A 21,288-nucleotide genomic window follows, 5' to 3' on the forward strand; every position below is an offset into this window, starting at 1 on the left:
TCTATTTTGCCTCCATGTTTTGTTTTGTTTTGTTTTGTTGGTGGGGGAGGAGCCCCTGATGTTTGAGGAGATTTCTTATAATGAGGTGGGGAATTCAAACATACAATTCCCACTAGGGCAACTCAACAAAAGCTGCTACACACAACAAAACTGATTGCGTCTGCAATGGACTGTGGATGTCCAGTTAACATTTTGGACTGCTCTTTTCAGTGGTCTGTATCCTGCTGTGGATACAGACCAGCCTTCCCCAACTTGGTGCCCTCCAGATGCTGTAGGACTCCAGCTCCCCTCGGTCCCAGCCAGCATGGCCCAATGGACACAGACGATGGGAGTTGTAGTCCAACAATATTTGGGGAGCTACACATTCCTCGTCCTTGATCTACAGCCATCTGGAGGGGGGGCACCAAGTTGGAGGACAGTGATATAGACTCTCTATTTTTTGTTGTTGTTTAGTCGTTTAGTCGTGTCCGACTCTTCATGACCCCCTGGACCAGAGCACGCCAGGCACTCCTGTCTTCCACTGCCTCCCGCAGTTTGGTCAAACTCATGCTGGTAGCTTCGAGAACACTGCCCAACCATCTCGTCCTCCGTCGTCCCCTTCTCCTTGTGCCCTCATTCTTTCCCAACATCAGGGTCTTTTCCAGTGAGTCTTCTCTTCTCATGAGGTGGCCAAAGTATTGGAGCCTCAGCTTCAGGATCTGTCCTTCCAGTGAGCACTCAGGGCTGAATTCCTTCAGAATGGAGAGGTTTGATCTTCTTGCAGTCCATGGGACTCTCAAGAATCTCCTCCAGCACCATAATTCAAAAGCATCCATTCTTCGGCGATCAGCCTTCTTTATGGTCCAGCTCTCACTTCCATACATCACTACTGGGAAAACCATAGCTTTAACTAGACTTACCTTTGTTGACTCTATATTCCAGAGACCCAAAGTTTTCAAAACAGAGAATACAAGAGAAAGATTGTGGTTCAGTGGTTTGGTTCTGTATTTTTAAAAAGTGTTACTGGCGCATATAATTTGAAGAAGCACTGGAACTTGGAGGAAATCTTCGGGGGGGGGGGAGGCAATTTTCAATCTGGCTCCACATCAGGGAGGACTGGAGCAGGTGATGGGCAGTTTTCTCTATTTTCCAGGAACCAAGCCTTATCTTTTGCATGCACCCTTAAGGACCAAGATGCAGCTCTGCATCTTAAGTTCTTTAGTTTTAATCATCCGAGCTGGCCTAGGGTGTATCGTTTACAAGTCAGATTAAACTCAAGAGGGAGTTATCAGCTCCCAACATACTTGCACACCCTTCCCATGCCTGAGCTCCATGTCAAATGGGCCATTGCTCTAGTTTTTCATTTCTCTGATGACACACGTACGAAACGCAGGAGCCGTTTTATCCCGTATTTATTAATCCAGGATAACTGCCCACACTCCCTAATGTTGCGCTCACTTAACACCACTTGCAGTCACAGTTTCACACAATGACTGTTGGACCCTCCCCACTTCCCTGAGTGGTAAGAGGTTCCATTGGCAGTGCTACCTTTAGATGGTAGTGCTACCTTTAGATGGCGAACCAGAGCAGCGTGCAGAAATGCCGTTTACCTTTCCGCCAGAGCGGTACCTATTTATCTACTTGCACTTTGATGTGCTTTCAAACTGCTAGGTTGGCAGGAAGCTGGCACGATTTCTGTTCTCATCCTGAAGCAAAGTTCTTAATATTTCTGTGTTAGAGGAGTCTGTAACCTGAAGCGTCTGCCAACCTAGCAGTTCGAAAGCACTCCCGGGTGCAAGTAGATAAATAGGGACCGCTTACTAGCGGGAAGGTAAACGGCGTTTCCATGTGCGGCTCTGGCTTGCCAGAGCAGCGATGTCACGCTGGCCACGTGACCCGGAAGTGTCTCCAGACAGCGCTGGCCCCCGGCCTCTTGAGTGAGATGGGCGCACAACCCTAGAGTCTGGCAAGACTGGCCTGTGCGGGCAGGGGTACCTTTACCTTTAAAGGTAAAGGACCCCTGACCTGTTAAGTCCAGTTGCGAACAACTCTGGGATTGCGGCGCTCATCTCGCTTTTTCCGCCGAGGGAGCCAACGTTTGTCCGCAGACTGTTTTTCCAGGTCATGTGGCCAGCATGATTAAGCCGCTTCTGGCGAAACCAGAGCAGTGCGCAGAAACACTGTTTACCTTCCCGCGGGAGCAGTACCTATTTATCTACTTGCTGCACTTTGACATGCTTTCGAATTGCTAGGTTGGCAGGAGCAGGGACAAGGAATGCGAGGGAGCTCACCCTGTTGCGGGGATTCATAGAATCATAGAAAGTCACAGAATCATAGAACTGTAGAGTTGGAAGGGACCCTGAGGATCATCTAGTCCAACCCCCTGCAATGCAGGAACATGCAGCTGGTCCATTCGAACCACCGCATTTCTGATCGGCAAGCGTTAGGCTCAGTGGTTTAGACCACAGCACCACCGGCATCCCTTTAGATGAGAGCGCACTGGCAAAATGGGTGCCTTGGCAATATTTGTTCCCATTGGAAATATAAGCAGGGAATAAGTGGAAGCAAACAGATACTGCCTTCATAGGTTCTAGATTCAGGTAGGTTGCCGTGTTGGTCTGATACAGTTTATATATATATATATATATATATATATATATATATATATATAGTTCAGTAGCACCTTAGAGACCAACTAAGTTTGTTCTTCGTATAAGCTTTTGTGTGCATGCCCATACCCATTGAGTCAATCACCCATCTCCTACTACCCTCCTGAGAAAACCTAACCCCACTCCATGCTCTCACTATGTCTGAGGGTCTGCTGACTTCTGTTTCAGTGTATCTGAAGAAGTGTGCATGCATACGAAAGCTTATACAGTGGTACCTCAGTTTAAGTACTTAATTTGTTCCGGAGGTCCGTTCTTAACCGTTCTTAACCTGAACCACCACTTTAGCTAATGGGGCCTCCCACTGCCGCCACGCCGCCAGAGCACGATTTCTGTTCTCATCCTGAAGCAAAGTTCTTAATATTTCTGGGTTAGAGGAGTCTGTAACCTGAAGCGTATGTAACCTGAGGTACCACTGTACCAAGAACAAACTTACACACACACACACACACACACACACACACACACACACATTGCCTTCATAGGGACACTCAAGGATTCTGATTGCTCCACATTTTAAAGCTGACAGAACTGAGTTGCACTTCCTGGGTCAAAACATGGTTATCCTTTTCGTATTGACAATTCTCCAAATTTTGTGACACAGTTCTCTGCTCCAAACTGCCACCACAACAAAACAAAAAGAATATGCATACAATGGGGGCGGGGACAGAGTTTAGGATAACTTGTAGAAACAATGCACATTTTAATGTGGTTTGTAATTTTCAGCAGCATGACACAGAAAGGGAAAGGAACAGACTTATGAATGAACACATGCGAAAGGCTATGACTCTAAAGCACATTCAAAGCACATTCTTTCTCTCAAAGGTACAGTGTATGCCCAGCCTAGAGATCTCAAGTGAAGGAATACATCCACCCCTACTTATTGGCGACCCCATCTAACTCTGCATTCACACTACAGTGGTACCTCAGGTTAAGTACTTAATTCGTTCCAGAGGTCTGTTCTTAACCTGAAACTGTTCTCAACCTGATGCACCACTTTAGCTAATGGGGCCTCCTGCTGCCACTGCGCTGCCGGAGCCCGATTTCTGTTCTCATCCTGAAGCAAAGTTCTTAACCCGCGGTAATATTTCTGGGTTAGCAGAGTCTGTAACCTGAAGCATATGTAACCTGAAGCGTATGTAACCCAAGGCACCACTGTAATGCCATTGCCTCCTCACTTTCTTTCTCCTAACACAGACCCTCTGTCCTTATCATTTATATGGATGGCATCTGTCTGTCCTGGGAGACAATGAAATAGTGTGGCTTTGGGGGTTACAGGAGAGTCACAGCACCTGCTGTGGCTGTAGAGACTGATATGGGAGAGACATGTTTCATTACTGCAGACAGAAATTCAGCAGATTCTCCATGCTGGAGGAAGCTGAATTTATAGAACCACAGAATTTCTGCCTGTCACCTAGCTCTCAAAGGCAAAGTGAGTGAAGAAAAAGTGACAAAACAGGCAAGTTCTTTCACGAACCACCTGCATCTCCTGTGGTCTCTTTTAGGAGTACGTTTCCTTCCCAAGATGGAGCCACATATTGTCTGAGTTTCAGCCCCTAATTTCCTGGGCCCCACTTGCGTGGTGCTCTCTATTCTCTATTCCCCTGTGGGTTTCTCCCCTGCTTCCTTCTGACCCCTTGGGAATCTGGAAGATTGTTCTCTTTGAAGCAGAAAATGCCTCTTAAATCAGACCTGCTCTGCAGGATGCCCTGCCTTGCGTGTCACGATTGTCCTGTTGCAGTGAGTGCTGCAGGGGTAGAAAAGTCTGCACCTGCCGAAAACTCCCTCTACTGTGCAATTATCCAAGGGACAGGAAGCTTGTCATGTACTGCAGCAGCTGGTCTCTCTGCTACTCCCAGAACGACCATTCACAAGCGCTCCTTAAGGCAGAGGAGTTAATGCAGCTACACCCTACAATTTACCTTTGAGTAAACTTGCAAAGAGGTTCAGGTGGTACATTTGTAGACACACCATGGGTTTTTCTCAGTCCTACTGCCAGTGTCATTTCCCTTTGTGGAACCACAGTGAAGCTGGTTATAGACCCCACCTTAAACAGTCATGATATCCCCAAAGGATCCCGGAAACGGTAGTTTGTTAAGGGTGTTGAAAGTTATTAAAGGTAAAGGTAAAGGGACCCCTGACCATTAGGTCCAGTCGTGGCCGACTCTGGGGTTGCGGCGCTCATCTCGCTTTATTGGCTGAGGGAGCCGGCGTACAGCTTCCGGGTCATGTGGCCAGCATGACTAAGCTGCTTCTGGTGAACCAGAGCAGCGCACAGAAATACCGTTTACCTTCCCGCTGGAGCGGTACCTATTTATCTACTTGCACTTTGATGTGCTTTTGAACTGCTAGGCTGGCAGGAGCAGGGACCAAACAACAGGAGCTCACCCTGTTGCGGGGATTCGAACCGCCGACCTTCTGGTCGGCAAGTCCTAGGCTCTGTGGTTTAACGCACAGCGCCACCCGCGTCCCGAACCCTAAGAAAGTTCAGGAAAGTTCTTAGGTGACCCTTACTCCCCTCTCAGAGCTACAGTTTTCAGAGCGGTTTAACAATCATCCCCTCTTCCCAGGGACATCCAATAATATAACCTCAACTAATACAAAGATTTAGCAATACAGTGGTATCTCAGTCTACAAACAGTCCTGTTAACGAACTATTTGGGCAACGAACTCCGCAAAACCGGAAGTAGATGTTCCAGCTAGTGAACTTTGCCTTGGAAGACGAACGGAAGCCGAATGGTGGGAGGGCACTGGCAGTGGGAGGCCTCAGTAGGGAAAACGCACCTCGGTTTAAGAACACTTTGGTTTAAGAACGGACTTCCGGAACGAATTAAGTTTGTATTCAAGGGTAAGTAAGAGATCGTGAAAATTAAGGACATGGGATAGAAATGTATCTGGTGACCTTTCTAAGGGCAGCTCTACACTTTGCACAGCTATTACAATTGGTATGTCTGTGGCTTCCCAGATGTTGTTGGACTCCAGCCTCAGCATGGGCAAGACCCAGTCAGCACGGCTAATGGTCAGGGGTGATGGGGCTGGGAGCCCAAGAACATCTGGAGGGCCACAGGATCCCCATCCCGGACTTAAAGCAAGGGAAGCTAGGAAGGCATCCACTTACATACACATGTCTGGGAACTCTGACATGGCTGGGGTTCCCAGACATGTGTCGAGACGTGCATGGCGCCAGTGGCGTAGCGTGGGGGTGCAGGGGGGCCGGCCACACCGGGCGCAACATCTGGGGGGGGTGTGCTCTCTGCCCCTACTAAAATCCACGGGTTAGGGGGCGCAAATTACTTGCCTTGCCCGGGTGCTGACAACCCACGCTACGCCACTGCATGGCGTCCACACTGAGCACTGAATCAGTGGTGTGACACACGTATACACACAGCGGCTGTGTTTGTTGGACAGGGTAGATCTGCCCTAAGCCAGGACCACACCTCTTCACAGGAACAAAAAAGCCTGCTGACCAGATTTTTCACGTTACATGACTGTTTTTCTAACGACACATCATTCAGATTAAAAATGGCTGCCTTCCTGAATTATATGCTGCACAAATGTATATTTCCTCTATTTTTTGTAGATGCACTAGCAACTAAAAGGCATTCTGCATCCTCATTTGCAGAAGTGGATTTAGCTTGTCACTTTGTATATTACGCTGTGGGTGTGTATCTGCTTGTGTGCCAGTCAGGCAGCTGGTTTTTTTTAATTATTATTTAAAAAATCATTGCTACCATGAAAAGATAGCTCTCAATGACATGTTTCAGTGCTCAACTTGGTGGCCTTAGGGGTGCTAGGAAGGGAGCTGGTTGAAGGTTAATTAAAGGGCACTCCCTGCTCTGGAGAGTTAATGCTGATCTCATGTGGTCTAAAAGGAAGCTAGAGCCTTAAGGTTACTTGAAAAAAGCTGCATGCAACAAACATACAATTTTTTTCTGAGTGAGTGAGAAGGCCTTCTTGTGAGAATAATAGTTGATTTTGTTTGTTTGATAGATGTAGGCTCTCAGGGCAACATTCACTAAAAAACCACACACAGAAAAATGCAAACTTAAAACTATAAAATTGCAAAACCAGCAGACTATAACAAAGTAATCAAGTTCAATAGAAGGCGTAAAAACGCAAAATCCAGCTCATCTCAGCATGCTGGAATGCCCTAGGCTAGGTGTGGGGAAACCTGGGCCCTCCAGATGTTACTGAACTACAACTTCCATCAGCTCCAGAATGCACGTCCAATGGCCAGGATTCATGGGAGTTGTAGTCCAGCTATATCTGGACAGCCAGTGCTTTCCCACATCTGCCCATGGCCAATGAAAACGTCTTTGCCTTGTGCTGACATGACATCAGAGTTGGTGGCAGGCAAACTTTTCTGGGGAGACCATTTTAAATACAAGTGGCCACGATTGAGAAAGCCCTCTCTCTAGGCACTATTATTGAAATTGTTCTATTAGCGTTAATTAAAAAAAAAAAAAAAACTACTTTGAGAGTCATCAGAGCAATGAAAGCAAAAGGAGAAAAAGAATTCAGGACCCCATATGCAAGGAGCTGTCAGCCAATATTCCAACAGTGCAGGAGAAAGGCGGAAAGAAGAAAAGAGAATGAAGTGAGAGAAAAGGGGGAAATGGAGTTCCCTTTCCTCACAAAGTACTCTTAAATCACCTGGATTTGCCTAAGCGCTGGGATGGATGTTTGTTTTGGCCATGACTGTGCACAGACTATAAAGCGAATTCAAAGTGCATTCTTTCCCTCAAAAGAATTCTGGGCACTGCAGTTTACCCCCTCACACAGTTACACTTACCTGCAATCCTTAACAGACTACAGTGCCCAGAATTCTTTGAGGGACTCTTCTTTGAATGTGCTTCAAAGGTATAGCTCTTATGGCCACATATCAGATATTCCACTCGAAATGTTTGTCTTGGTGAGACTGCCAGCTTGGGGTCAGGGGCAGACAGTCCAAATCTCTCTCTCTCTCTCTCTCTCTCTCTGCATAATTTATGATTTTCAAGTTTATACATTTCAATAATTTTACAGTCATTTTAACATTTCAAAACTTGACTTCCTTCCCCCACTTTCTGCCGTTCCTTAAATTTATTTTTAGTATTTTCTGCATATCCCAATTAACTTAATTTGCTGATTTATTCGTCTACTTTAAAATATACTCTTATGAAACTGAAGGTTGTTACAATAATCCTGCCCATGTTCTTATCTGTTTACAATTCCTTTGTAAATATTCCATTCTTTTATAAAAAAAAAAGTTTGTTATCTTGATTTCTTATTTTTCCGGTTAGTTTCGCCATTTCTGCATAGTCCATAAGCTTTTGTATCCATTCCTCTTTTCCTGGGACTCCTTCTTCTTTCCATTTTTGGGCAGTCCAAATCCAACCAGGTGGCAGCTCTTTTTTAACCAAAGAGTACATGATGGTTAGAGGATGTGGGTGGCGCTGTGGGTTAAACCACAGAGACTAGGGCTTGCCGATCAGAAGGTCGGTGGTTCGAATCCCAGCGATGGAGTGAGCTCCCGTTGCTCAGTCCCTGCTCCTGCCAACCTAGCAGTTCAAAAGCACGTCAAAGTGCAAGTAGATAAATAGGTACCACTCTGGCGGGAAGGTAAACAGCGTTTCCGTGCGCTGCTCTGGTTCGCCAGAAGCGGCTTAGTCATGCTGGCCACATGACCCGGAAGCTGCACGCCGACTCCCTCGGCCAATAAAGCAAGATGAAGGCCGCAACCCCAGAGTCAGCCACGACTGGACCTAACAGTCAGGGGTCCCTTTACCTTTACATGATGGTTATTGCTTGGACATTGGTGAGTACAGTAATGCCCTGGCTCCTTCTTTGATACTGATCCCATTCTGTGGCTAAGGAGCTGTGGTATAGTCTCAGCTAAAGGGGCTCTCCCAGCACCCCCCTTGACTTCTCTCTTTCTCTGTGTAGCACCAGACCTTGGCACGCCACAATGGCCTCAATCCTCCAGTGCTGCCCTTTCCTGACCCGGGACCCGGCCACCTTCCTGCGCCGATGTCGGCCCCTGCTGGTCAGCAGTGCCCAGCGCTGCCCTGTGATGGTTGCCCGAGCCTTCTCTCGTTCTCATGCTCACCAGCAGCACGGAAAAGAGACCCATGGAGATTCTGGTGAGGCTGTGGGTGGGCTCACAGGCAACAGCCCTGGGTAAAATGTCCAGCTGAGAGGAGAGGGGTTTCGTCCACACACTGAAAGCACACCCTCAAGGAAATCCTGGGAGCTGCAGTGTGTTACACGTACTGGGAACTGTAGCTTTCTGAAGGGCAAAATACCGTTCCCAGGTATTGGGAATTGTGGGTAGGAAGGTGGGAATATCTAAATTAATGGTTCTTATTAATCTGAGTAGCACCGAGTTAAAAACAAAAGAGGAATGTAAATGGGTAAGATTGATGGTAACTGCAGCCAGACAGGTTATAGCGAGTAATTGAAAAAATGCAGAAGAGTTAGAGGTGAACCAATGGAGGAAAAAACTGAATAATATTATAATTTTAGAATACCTAACTTTGAAGATACACAGAATGAAAAGGTTTAAGGTCAGTGAGAAAGAGGAGGATTGGTTTGAGAAGATATTGAAATATTTGGGTAGGTTTGAACAATTTGGGGCAATTAAAATGTTAAATAAACCTTGTGGATGGAGGAGTGTTAACGTATATAAAATTGTACATATGGTTGATTTGAATATGTTATCATTGATTATTTATACCCAATGTATCAGCCGCCTGGGGGCTTTCACTGTTTGTGTTTTGGTTGTTGGTGAAAAAATAAAAATTTTAAACATTAAAAAAAAATAAAAATCCCCAGGATGCTTTGGGGAAAGCCATGTGCTTTCAATGCACTTTGAATGTATGGTGTGGATGTAATCATAACACTCCCCCAAAACACAGTACACGCTCTTTCAACATAGGGGGGTGCGTTCGTACAGTTATTAGATATGGAAGAATCCAATATGGCAGGATGAAAGTCCAGTGGGGAATGAATGGATCTACCTATTCAGATAAACTATGTGTTCTTGGGCTATATTATTCCAGACATTATGGCAAGGAGAAACTGACAATGGATTCATGCCATTTTATTCTACTTTATTGTAGTTTGAATATGCTGCTTTGGGGGCCTTTGGGCTGCAAAACAGTATTTGATAAATAAATAGTGCTTGAAAGCTCCTCCATTAAAAAATAATAATAATAATCAAATCCTTGCTTATAGAAAACTATCCTGTCAGGATGAAGGCTAAGTTCAAATCCTTTCCCCTTACAGCATAGTTTTTTGTTCCCCACCCCTGGATATGGGGTAACATTTTTCATCTAAGGCAGTTTGAAATGGTACAACGCCAGCAACTTCATACTACATGATTTATTTTAATAAATATGGCCTACCATGGCAGGTGGTAAAATTGCTTGTCTGGACTGTAGCATTTCAGACTGCAGCGTACGGAAAGCTAGGAAGAAGATTCTAGCCCAGAGTTCTCCCTGACAGGATCGTTTTCTGTGTGCAGGGAAATTTTTAATTTTTGTAGGAAGGAGCAGTCAGTTATAGGGGCCCTATCACGGAATGTACCTCCTTTCCCCATACCCCCACCTCCCCAAAAATATGAAAGAACCAAGGTATGGAGACTCTGTCTCCAGGATCACAATTCTTGCCAGTGATCTCTTATTTCCCCGTTGCCTCTTGCCAGCTGATGGCTGTTGTGGGTGAGAGTAGAGAGGACCTTTTTAAAAATAAAATAAAATTGGGACTTAGTAATTCTCTCACAAAGCTCAGCTGGGAAAAGATTTGCCAAATGGAGGAATAATTCCATCACAGGAATACCACTTCTGTCATCTGGCATGGTGCAGTCCAGACACAGGATTCCTACCCCAGGAGGGAGTCTGGTCATTTAAAACGGTTCTGGGTCTGAGACCTGGGTCTGAGACCTGGCTCAAAGGCCAAGAAACCCTGACACTAGAGGAAGGAGAAGGGAAAGAAAGATCCAAAATCAGGACTTTCTTTCAGCCAGAACTGGCTCCTCTCAGGTTGATGCCATTGCCATTATGAGAGAACAAGTGATTCCCAGCACCTCTTTATCTAGGAAAAAAAAAGATAAGGTCCAAAAGATAAGGTCTTTGGATTTTATGTGAGGCAGGACCAGAGCACATGTTTTAATCTCCAGTTAGAAATGGTTTAAGGAGCAAGCGATAGGAAAGAGATCGGTCTGAGACCTTCACCGTACAACTCATACCATACAGCTAATGGAGAATTCTGGGAACTGTGGTTTATGAAGGGTGCTGGACCTTTTGCTCTGTGAGGTCAGTGCCCTTAACAAGCTACAATTCCCAGAATTCTCTATGACCATCGAAGTGTTATGAGAGCGCTTTACCTTTGTGGTGCGGATGTGAAAGAGCTGGACACACCCATAGCCTGACAAGGGACGTGAGTGGAACTGTGGTCTAATCCACTGAGCTTCTTGGGTTTGCCGATTGGAAGGTCGGTGATTCGAATCCCTGCAACAGAGTGAGCTCCCATTGCTCTGTCCCAGCTTCTGCCAACCTAGCAGTTCGAAAGCATGCCAGTGCAAGTAGATAAGTAGGTACTGGTGTGGCAGGAAAGTAAACAGTGTTTCCATGCACTCAGGTTTCTGTCACGGTGTTGCGTTGCACCAGAAGCGACACCCCAGAGTCGCCTTTGACTGGACTTAACTGTCCAGGGGTCCTTTACCTTTACTTATAGCCTGACAAGGCAGATTCCGACACCCAGCTCTGAAAAAGTCCGGGGTCAAGTGGGGTACAGTCCCTATGGGGGCCACCATCTGAAAGATGGAACCAGCTGGGTTCTCCTCTCCTTCTTCTGCCCACTAGGCTCTGCCTCGCAGAGGGCGCCCCTGCTTCTCCCCTCCACGCAGTGCCCTTTCATGGAGTCAGAGCGCAAAAGCGGCCAGAATTCCTTTGTGCAAGAGGCAAAACCTGAGGTCCAGGAAGATGTCAGGCCTTTCAAGTCAGGTAGGGAATGAAGAGGCCTGCATCCTATGGGGAAGTGAAGCGGAATGGGGAGCTCCCATCCTCGACTTTTCCCTAGCTGTGACCCACTCGTCCTTCTCTCTCTAGGCATGTGGACTTCCCTAGTAAGGGAGGTGCAATCCAGCCTCAAGAGGAAGTTGCTCGATTCTGACAAAGCGTCACACCTCATTCGGGACAACATGCCAGGTAAGTGAATGGGAGGACTCCCAAAACTACTCAGATGAGGAGACAGTGTAAGTAACACACACACCTGCCGTGTGTGTCAGACGCAGAGCTAGCAATTAAGCATTCCAGCCTTGTCGGAATTGGCTATCACTTTTTTCCCACCCCAAAAAAGTTTACTTTTCAGTTGTGTAAGAAATAAAGCATACCCACCTTTAGAGGAGGCCATACCCTGTGTTGTTGTTTTTCTCCCAGCCCCTGAGGTTACACACATGCTGTCAGATTGAAAAGAGGCAAACTTAAAGCAGCTAGTCACACAGAGACACAACAGGCAGCCTCCTCTAAGAGCAGGTTATTTTTACTGGGACTCTCAACTGAGGATGATTGAAGAACAGTATCCGACGAATGTGTCAGCTCAAGGATTTCTGCTTGTGCACCAGGACTCCCCACCCTCCTCCCCCACTTCACACCCTCTCCCAATCTGTTCCAGAGTGTTGGGGGAACCCCTAGAAAAGATTTAGGGGTGTGTACAAGGGGAGGAAAGGGGGAGAATGTTCTATTGTGCAAGCAGAAGTCCTTGCACTGACGGGACATTCACATAGTAGTACTTTGGATACAACCTATTATGTCCAATCAAACAACAATGTGGCTGGGATAATCCAGTCAGATGGGTGGCATATAAATAATAAAATTGTCATTAATGTTGTAGTTGTTGTAGTTGTTGTCCAGAGATGGAGTGAAATTAGTTTCCTCCCAGGAGAGGCCAATTTGAAGGGCACGAGGTCAGTGCAGTAACTCATGCAGAGAAGAAACCGACAGCTTCCTCCAACCCCTTGCCAACGCTCCCTACCCCCTAATATCTTCTGCCTGGAGAGTCTGTGCCACTCTGTCTAACAGCATGGCCCATGATCCATCAGAACTTGCCCCTGACTCCACGTAAACAGAACCTTCCTGCCCTCTCTCAGAGGCTGCTTCTCAGTAGCTTAGCCTTGCAGGTGCTAAGTCATCCATTATAGAGAAATCAAGTGATTCCCGTGGATTGTGTTAACCAGCCCTGTGTTTTTCCTAGCAGGGGGCAAAGTGTTTGAGTACGACCATTTCTTTGAGGCAAAGATCCAAGTGAAGAAGCAAGATCACACCTACCGGGTCTTCAAGACAGTGAATCGAAAGGCTGACGCCTATCCTTTTGCTGAGGACTATTCTGGCTCTCAGGTGGAAGCCCGTGAGGTGTCAGTCTGGTGCAGTAATGACTACCTGGGAATGAGCCGCCACCCTCGAGTGATGCAGGCCATCAGGTGAGTGACAGCTGCCCGGCAATGTCTCCAGTCCACACCGTGTCTAGTTCCAATGGTCTGTTTCAAGCTGTTCTGCATTGCCCTTGCAACCTGCCCCAGTTTACCGTATTTTTTGCTCTATAAGACTCACTTTTTCCCTCCTAAAAAGTAAGGGGAAATGTGTGTGCGTCTTATGGAGTGAATGCAGGTTGTGCAGCTATCACAGAAGCCTGAACAGCAAGAACAGCTTTCACTGCGCAGCGATCCCTCTTGCTGTTCTGGCTTCTGAGATTCAGAATATTTTTTTTCTTGTTTTCCTCCTCCAAAAACTAGGTGCATCTTGTGGTCTGGTGCATCTTATAGAGCGAAAAATACGGTACTTTTGAAACTCAGTGTGATGGCCCTTTGACATGATCATAGGGTCGGGCAAACAGGGAAAGATGTTCTAGCCCATGGGAAGGCAAACGAAGGCCTGGGGGCCGAATCTGGCCCAATCGCCTTCTAGATCCGGCCCACGGATGGTCCAGGAATCAGCATGTTTTTACATGAGTAGAATATGTCCTTTTCTTTAAAATGCATCTCTGGGTTATTTGTGGGGCATAGGAATTCGTTCATTATTATTTTTCCAAAATATAGTCCGGCCCCCCACAAGGTCTGAGGGACGGTGGACCGGCCACCTGCTGAAAAAGTTTGCTGACCCCTGTCTAGCCCCTAGGCTGGAAACAGACAATAGCACTTTTGTTTTCTCCGGAGAGATGAAGGAGATTTGAAAAATGGGTGGCTGCTTGTGCCGTGAACTCTTGCCCCAATTCTACCTCTGGTCAGCCTCAACGTCCTGAGGCCACTGCCCAAGACCCAGGACCACCCTGGCCTTCCCATCAACATGTGTCCGGGTCCAGGAGTTGCCATTTAAATTTCCCACAATGCCTTGCAGAGGCATTATGCCAGGGGTCATAGTAGGAAATCAATAATAGGAATTGTAGCTCTGTGAGGGAGTAAACTAGAGTCCACCCCATACATTCAAAGCACTTTTTAAGTGCATGGCTTCGCCCACATAATCTGTGAGGGGTGAACTACAGTTCCCAGAATTCTTTGCGGGAAACCATTAGCTTTAAATGTGCTGATTTGAAGCAGAGGTGACGATGGCAGAGAGAAAATCAATGTGTGTATGCCTCGGGGCCCTCTCCCAATCCTCTTTAAACCATTTTAAAGGTGTTTTCTGTCTCAGACTCTAGGCAGCTTAGTGAGTAAGAGAATGAGCACTAAAGTCTCTGATTCAAAGCTTATATCAGCCATGAATTAGGCAAGACCCTGTCCTGTCAGTATCAGCCCCCTCCCCATCCCAATAAGCCTGCCCAGCCTCTTTCAACAGATCCATGCAGATAGCACATGGTGTGGTTTTTGTATTTTATTGTAATGTGACTTTTAATTTTAGCTTACTCTGTGAGCTGTCTGGGGAACTTTCTGTTACGGGTTAGCATGAATCTTACTCAGTGCGGATGCATTAGGACTGATGGAAACAAGTCCTTTGATTTCAACGGGTCTGATCTGAATTAACCCTGGATGCAGCTTAACCCAAACCCCCCCTTTCCCACCCCCATTTTTTTTTTATTAATTTTCCAAATTTATAACAAACATATCAACAAATATAAAAAGAAGACATCAAAAAACAAACAAACAAACATAGATCCTGACTGTAATAATTCCTCTTTTGTTAACATTGTTAGGTGACTTCCTCGAATCCCCCGGCTGAGTTTCCATATACGGTATATCATTGCAGCAGTTTTCCAAAACTATTTTCACATAAAATTTACTTAGTCAATTAACATCTTTCTTTCTTTTCATTTTAACTTTAAACATTATTCTGTAACATCTCATATTTAAATCCTAGGCCAATCTGATACTTGCAAGTAATTCTATTTAGATTATCTTAGCATATTTAGCTAGTCTTTAAATTTCTTCCATTCCTCCTGGTATTGCTCCTCTGTCAGGGAACTGCCATCAGTGCCGGAGGGAGAGAGCAAAATCCAGAGGGATTCCGGAGAGCGTCCCGGGATTGGGAGAGGCAGCCTATCTTCTGGGGAAGAGAATCAGCGTAGCACCAGTGGAGAAGGGGGGCAGATGGGGGAAGCGGCGAGGCGGTCCCATGACTCCTTGCCGGGGACCAGCGGGGAGAGTAGAGGTCCTCCGCTGCCTACGCCCTCCTTGCGCAGAAGGCTTTCGCGCAGAGAGAGTAGAAGGAGACTAAGCGTCAAAGAGCTTCTTTGCTGGAAGAAGTTTAAGAAACGCCCTCTGACGGATTCTGCCAGCGATTGAGACAGCCACGGGTGAGTGGCTGTCCAGACAGAAAAGATTCACTCAGGCAATCCAGCCAGGTGTTTGCACTGGCTTACACACGAGCAACCCCTAGAACCATTACATCCTCCTTCTGGTCGCGGACTCTTCCGGTCAGGTCGGCTAGCTCCCAAAAGTGTATCATCTTCATCTGCCATTCCTCCACTGTTGGTACATCTTGTAATTTCCAATTTTTGGCCAATAACCCAACCCCCTTTTTAAAATGTAACCATCTTTGAGCACTTACCCATAGCTGTAGGTTTCACTAATGGTGGGGCAAACCACAGCTTCCAGGTCTCAGGAGGCCATTTTCATGGGATCGTGGCGAGGAGGAAAAGGGTGAACATGTTCTCTTCCTAGCACTGAGAGTGGCCCCAGTCTGAACCAGGTTCCCCACAGTTGCTTTGCACAAGAATGGAAAAGGGACCCAAGACCTGATCAAGGGTCTCCATGGTCTTATCTGGTTTGGCGATCCAGGTGTGATTCACCTTCTGAGTTCAGCCCTCTTTGGAGCGAATCTCATTCTCCTCTTCTTCCACCCTATCCCCACCAGGGATACTCTGGATCTTTATGGAGCTGGGGCTGGAGGCACCAGGAACATTTCTGGCACCAGTAAGTTCCACGTGGAGCTGGAACAAGAACTGGCCAGCCTGCACAGCAAAGACGCTGCCCTGCTCTTCTCTTCTTGCTTTGTGGCCAATGACTCCACCCTCTTCACTTTGGCCCGCATGATGCCAGGTAACCAGGGCAATGCAGTGGGTTGGCCTTTAGGGCCTGGCTGGGAGCCAGGATAGGGGAAGGACCATGGGCTCTGCATGGAGAAGGTCCCAGGTTCAATCCCCAGAATCTCCAAGTTGGGTTGGGAGAAGCCCCGGTCTGGAATCCTGTGGAGACTGTACTGTGTCAGATAGACCAGTGGGTCTGACTCGGGGTGGGTAAATTTGACCGTGCTGGTTTCTCTCATTTTTTCCAGTCTTAAATCCATTTCTCTGTGTTTCCACAGTAGTTTTTAAAAGTCCTCCTGAAAAAGTACCAGCATTTTAAGGCAAAATTCTCCTAGTATTTTGACTACCCCAGTGTGTGCAATTTTGCATACATTGCTGCAGAACTGTGTAGCAAATATAGGTAAAGGTAAAGATAAAGGGACCTCTGACCGTTAGGTCCAGTCGCAGATGACTCTGGGGTTGCAGCGCTCATCTCACTTTACTGGCTGAGGGAGCTGGCGTACAACTTCCAGGTGGCCAGCATGACTAAGCCGCTTCTGGCGAACCAGAACAGCGCATGGAAACGCCGTTTTACCTTCCCGCCAGAGTGGTACCTATTTATCTACTTGCACTTTGACGTGCTTTCAAACTGCTAGGTTGGCAGGAACAGGGACCGAGCAATGGGGGATTCGAACCGCCGACCTTCTGATCGGCAAGCCCTAGGCTCTGTGGTTTAGACCACAGCGCCACCCGCGTCCCTGTGTAGCAAATATAGCATAGTGCAAATACAGCACAGGGTGAATTTCAAAAGATGGCTGTGTTTAGGTTTGTGTATTTGCTTTGGGAAGTGCAAATGACATAGGTCCACCTTGTAAGCATTTAAAATCATGCAGTTGTAGACTTGGAAGGGACCCAAAAGCCATCTAGTTCAAGTCCCACAGCTAAACATAAACTGGATCCAATTTCTCCCCCATACCAAGGATCTGGTTCAGTGTAAGGCAGGTTCCTTTGTCCTTATTCCAGTTATGGGGAGAGCAAAGGCTCGGTGGGTGACCCAGAGGCTCCTTTTCCTCCTGCAGGGTGTGAGATCTATTCAGACGCAGGGAACCATGCCTCCATGATTCAGGGCATCCGAAACAGTGGAGCACCGAAGTATGTCTTCCGGCATAATGACCCCCGACATCTGGAGGAGCTCCTGAGCAAAGCCAATGCCAACACCCCAAAGATTGTGGCCTTTGAGACTGTCCATTCCATGGATGGTGGGTAATGCATTTGTATGTTGTTAATATGTATTATTCGCTTCATAATGAATTTTGCAGATAACGTGATAAAATCAATATATAGTCATACCTCAGGTTACAGACGCTTCAGGTTGCGCGTTTTAAGGTTACGGACGCACCGAAACGCAGAAGTACCAAAACGGGTTACTTCCGGGTTTTGGCACTCATGCATGCGCAGAAGCACTAAATCATGCTTTGCACATGCGCAGAAGCGCCAAATCGCAACCCGTGCGTGCGCAGACATGGCACTGCAGGTTGCGGGCATTGCGGGTTGTGAACGGGCCTCCCACATGGATTACGTTCGCAACCCGAGCGTCCATTGTAAAACAAAAAATTAAGCATATTAAGAGATTCATCTTTTAGGACCCACCCTATTCTTGTGACTGTTTTTAATATTGTATTTTGAATTGTTGGTGAGCCACCTTTGGACCTTATAGAGATGCATGCGTAATAAGTTAAGTTAATGACAAGAACAAGAACAAGGCAATCAAATTCCACACTAAAATCCAAAGTCAGCATGCATGATAAAACAATTACCAGCAGAAAGTCCATCTGTTCTAGAGGCTGGGAATCTGTGGGCCTCCAAAATGCTCCCAAACTCCCATCGGCCCCAGTCAGCATGGGCAATAGTCAGGGATACTGAGAGTCATAGCCTGGAGGTCCACAAGTTCCTCATCCTTGATTTAAGACAGAAGAGCTAAAAAAGAAATCCTGTGTTGGATTTGATCAAAGCTGAGAACTCTGTTCTTCAAAACATTACTCTGCCCATTTTCCTTACTGCACCTCCTTTGCAATCCAGGCTAAAGTCGCCAGTAAGGGTCAGCATCCTTTGTGTCTTCTCTGTCTGCAGGTGCCATCTGTCCACTGGAGGAAATGTGTGACGTGGCACACCGCTATGGAGCCATCACTTTCGTGGATGAGGTTCATGCGGTGGGACTTTACGGGGCCCACGGGGCTGGCATTGGTGAACGCGACGGAGTGATGGGCAAGATAGATATCGTCTCTGGCACCCTGGGTAAGTTTGAGGGTGAGCCACGGCCCCTAATGAAAAGGGCATCAGGAAGGGATAGACTACGGTGAAGGTCTGGGATGTTCTAGCACTGGATTTCCTGAACTCTGCAGGAAGTTGAAGTAGGTGGCCTAAAAGATGTCCTAAAACTCTATGGTCCTCGGTGCCGCAGAGCAGCAAGTTAAGATGATAGGGTAGACTTGGTCAGGAAGGAACACCATGTTGGAGGCAAGTGGTTCTCTAGTGGCCACACCTGGGACAGCTTCGACTGGCTGGCTAGACCAGGTGAGGGTAGCCAACAGGTCTCAAACCCTCGGTGAGTTCGGAACTTCCCCTGAATGTGAAGGCAGGCTTGGGCAGATTGAGCAGGTGAGACCAATGGTCAAGAAGGTGGTTTCTGCACATGCTGTAGAGGGAAGTGAGGGGCAGATGGGGCTCATCCACCTGGAAAGGAAGCATCTTCAAGAGAAGAAAAAGCTAAGGAGTAAGCCCTGGCGCTGCTCTGGTTCGCCAGAAGCGGCTTAGTCATGCTGGCCACATGACCCGGAAGCTGTACGCCGGCTCCCTCGGCCAATAAAGTGAGCTGAGCGCCACAACCCCAGAGTCGTCCGAGACTGGACCGAATAGTCAGGGCCTTTAAGCCCTACACAAAACTGGAGTAAGAGTCCTGAAGGCAGTTGGACAGCGCCTTGTATGCCTCCTTCTGGCAACTCTTGCAGCCAAGCTGGTGTCAAATGTATCACAGTGGTACCTTGGGTTACATACGCTTCAGGTTACATACACTTCAGGTTACAGACTCTGCTAACCCAGAAATAGTACCTTGGGTTAAGAACTTTGCTTCAGAATAAGAACAGAAATTGTGCTCCGGCAGCGGGAGGCCCTATTAGCTAAAGTGATGCTTCAGGTTAAGAACAGTTTCAGGTTAAGAATGGACCTCTGGAATGAATTAAGTACGTAACCAGAGGTACCACTGTACTTTCCTTTCTTCAGTGAGACCACATCTTGTCATCTGGGCAGCACAGGACTTCCATACACACCACCCAGGCTTGTGCCCCGGGGAGGTCACTTCGGTGCTGCTAACGCAGCGGTTTCACTTCACCTCCAGAGGCAAACTCTCGAGACAGACGGATGCCCGCAGTTCCATCTCAAGTTGAAACAGGGATGCAAAATAAGACACATGAAGTTCCTCAGTTTGCCAAAAGTTATGCAAGTTGCAGAACCCAACTCAGTTTGGATCATCTGCATGCAACATTCACCATTGTATTTTCAGCGCAGAGCCTAGGTAGACTTCCAGAGTGCCTGGACTAATGTCTGCCTTTTCTTCTCTCCCCTTGCAGGGAAGGCTTTCGGCTGTGTGGGTGGCTATGTGGCCAGCACCAGGTCTCTGATCGACACAGTGCGCTCCTATGCAGCGGGCTTCATCTTCACCACCTCCCTGCCCCCCATGGTCCTGGCCGGGGCCCTGGAATCGGTCCGGGTCTTGAAGAGCCCCGAGGGGCAGGCTCTGCGCCGCTCCCACCAGCGCAACGTCAAACACATGCGCCAGCTGCTGATGGACGCCGGGCTCCCTGTGGTCAGCTGCCCCAGTCACATCATCCCCATACGGGTATGGCTCTCCAGGACGAAAACTACGCAGAGACGGCCTCTCTAAGTTCCGCACTCTGTTAGCCAGGGGTGAAATAGGGAGGGCAATTTCACCAAGTTTCTCCAGGGGGGAGGAGAAATTATCCAGCAGTGGCATTAGGGAGCCTGTAGCCTTCTAGGATTGGGACGCGGGTGGCGCTGTGGGTTAAAGCCTCAGCGCCTAGGGCTTGCCGATCGAAAGGTCGGCGGTTCGAATCCCCGCGGCGGGGTGCGCTCCCGTTGTTCGGTCCCAGCGCCTGCCAACCTAGCAGTTCGAAAGCACCCCTGGGTGCAAGTAGATAAATAGGGACCGCTTACCAGTGGGAAGGTAAACGGCGTTTCCGTGTGCGGCTCTGGCTTGCCAGAGCAGCGATGTCACGCTGGCCACATGACCCAGAAATGTCTTCGGACAGCGCTGGCCCCCGGCCTCTTTGAGTGAGATGGGCGCACAACCCTAGAGTCTGTCAAGACTGGCCCGTACGGGCAGGGGTACCTTTACCTTTACCTTTAGCCTTCTAGGTGTGGCTGGACTCAGCCAGACCCAGGCAGCATGGTCCCCAGCTGGAGGTAGCAATGCTTCCGAATTCTAGTTGCTGGAAACCGCCAGAGGGGGAGAGTGCTTGGGTGCTGTTTGCAGGTTTCCCAGAAGCCTCTGGTTGGCCATCGTGACAACAGGTTGCTGAAGAAAATGGTTAAATGGCCTGCTCCAACAGGCTCTTCTTACTGTGTTTTTTCCAAAAAAAAATGTATTCATTTTATAACACAAATAAAAAAACACAAACAGAAAAGACAAACAATACAAACTAATTCTTGTCATATCCTTATTTTTCTAAACATTGTTAAGTGGGCTTCCTCAGATCCTACCTATCTGATTTTCATTTTACTTCATCTTTAGCAGTTTACATGTATCATAATTTCTAACCATCTTCCCCCCCCCCCACACACTTACTTTAACCATAAAAAACTTAACATTTTATCACTTATAAAATACACTATATCCACTTCCAAAGCTATTCTAAGATTTAAGTATTAACTTATTTTTTCAAATATTCCTTAAACTTCTTCCAATCTTCTTCCACCCTCTCTTCTCTCTGGTCTCGGAGTCTCCCGGTCAGTTCGGCAAGTTCCATATAGTCCATCATCTTCATCTGCCATTCTTTTGATAGTTGGTAAATCTTGTTTCTTCCAATTCTTTGCTAGCAATATTCTCGCAGCTGTTGTGGCATACAGAAAAAAAGTAACATCCTTTTGGGGG

General features: G+C 47.3%; 1 protein-coding gene across 1 annotated transcript in view; it reads left to right on the forward strand.

Annotated features, from left to right (window-relative positions):
• Positions 1-21,288, forward strand: part of ALAS2 (5'-aminolevulinate synthase 2) — a 29,568-nt gene that overhangs the window by 4,205 nt on the left and 4,075 nt on the right. The window contains 8 exon segments of the mRNA XM_083419986.1: positions 8,571-8,767; positions 11,489-11,629; positions 11,735-11,833; positions 12,882-13,104; positions 15,971-16,155; positions 17,201-17,380; positions 18,252-18,416; positions 19,748-20,016. Of these exon segments, the coding sequence (XP_083276112.1) occupies positions 8,571-8,767; positions 11,489-11,629; positions 11,735-11,833; positions 12,882-13,104; positions 15,971-16,155; positions 17,201-17,380; positions 18,252-18,416; positions 19,748-20,016 (1,459 nt within the window).

This window comes from Podarcis tiliguerta, assembly GCF_965153285.1.
Source record: "Podarcis tiliguerta genome assembly, chromosome: 17".
NCBI classification, from domain to species: domain Eukaryota; kingdom Metazoa; phylum Chordata; class Lepidosauria; order Squamata; family Lacertidae; genus Podarcis; species Podarcis tiliguerta.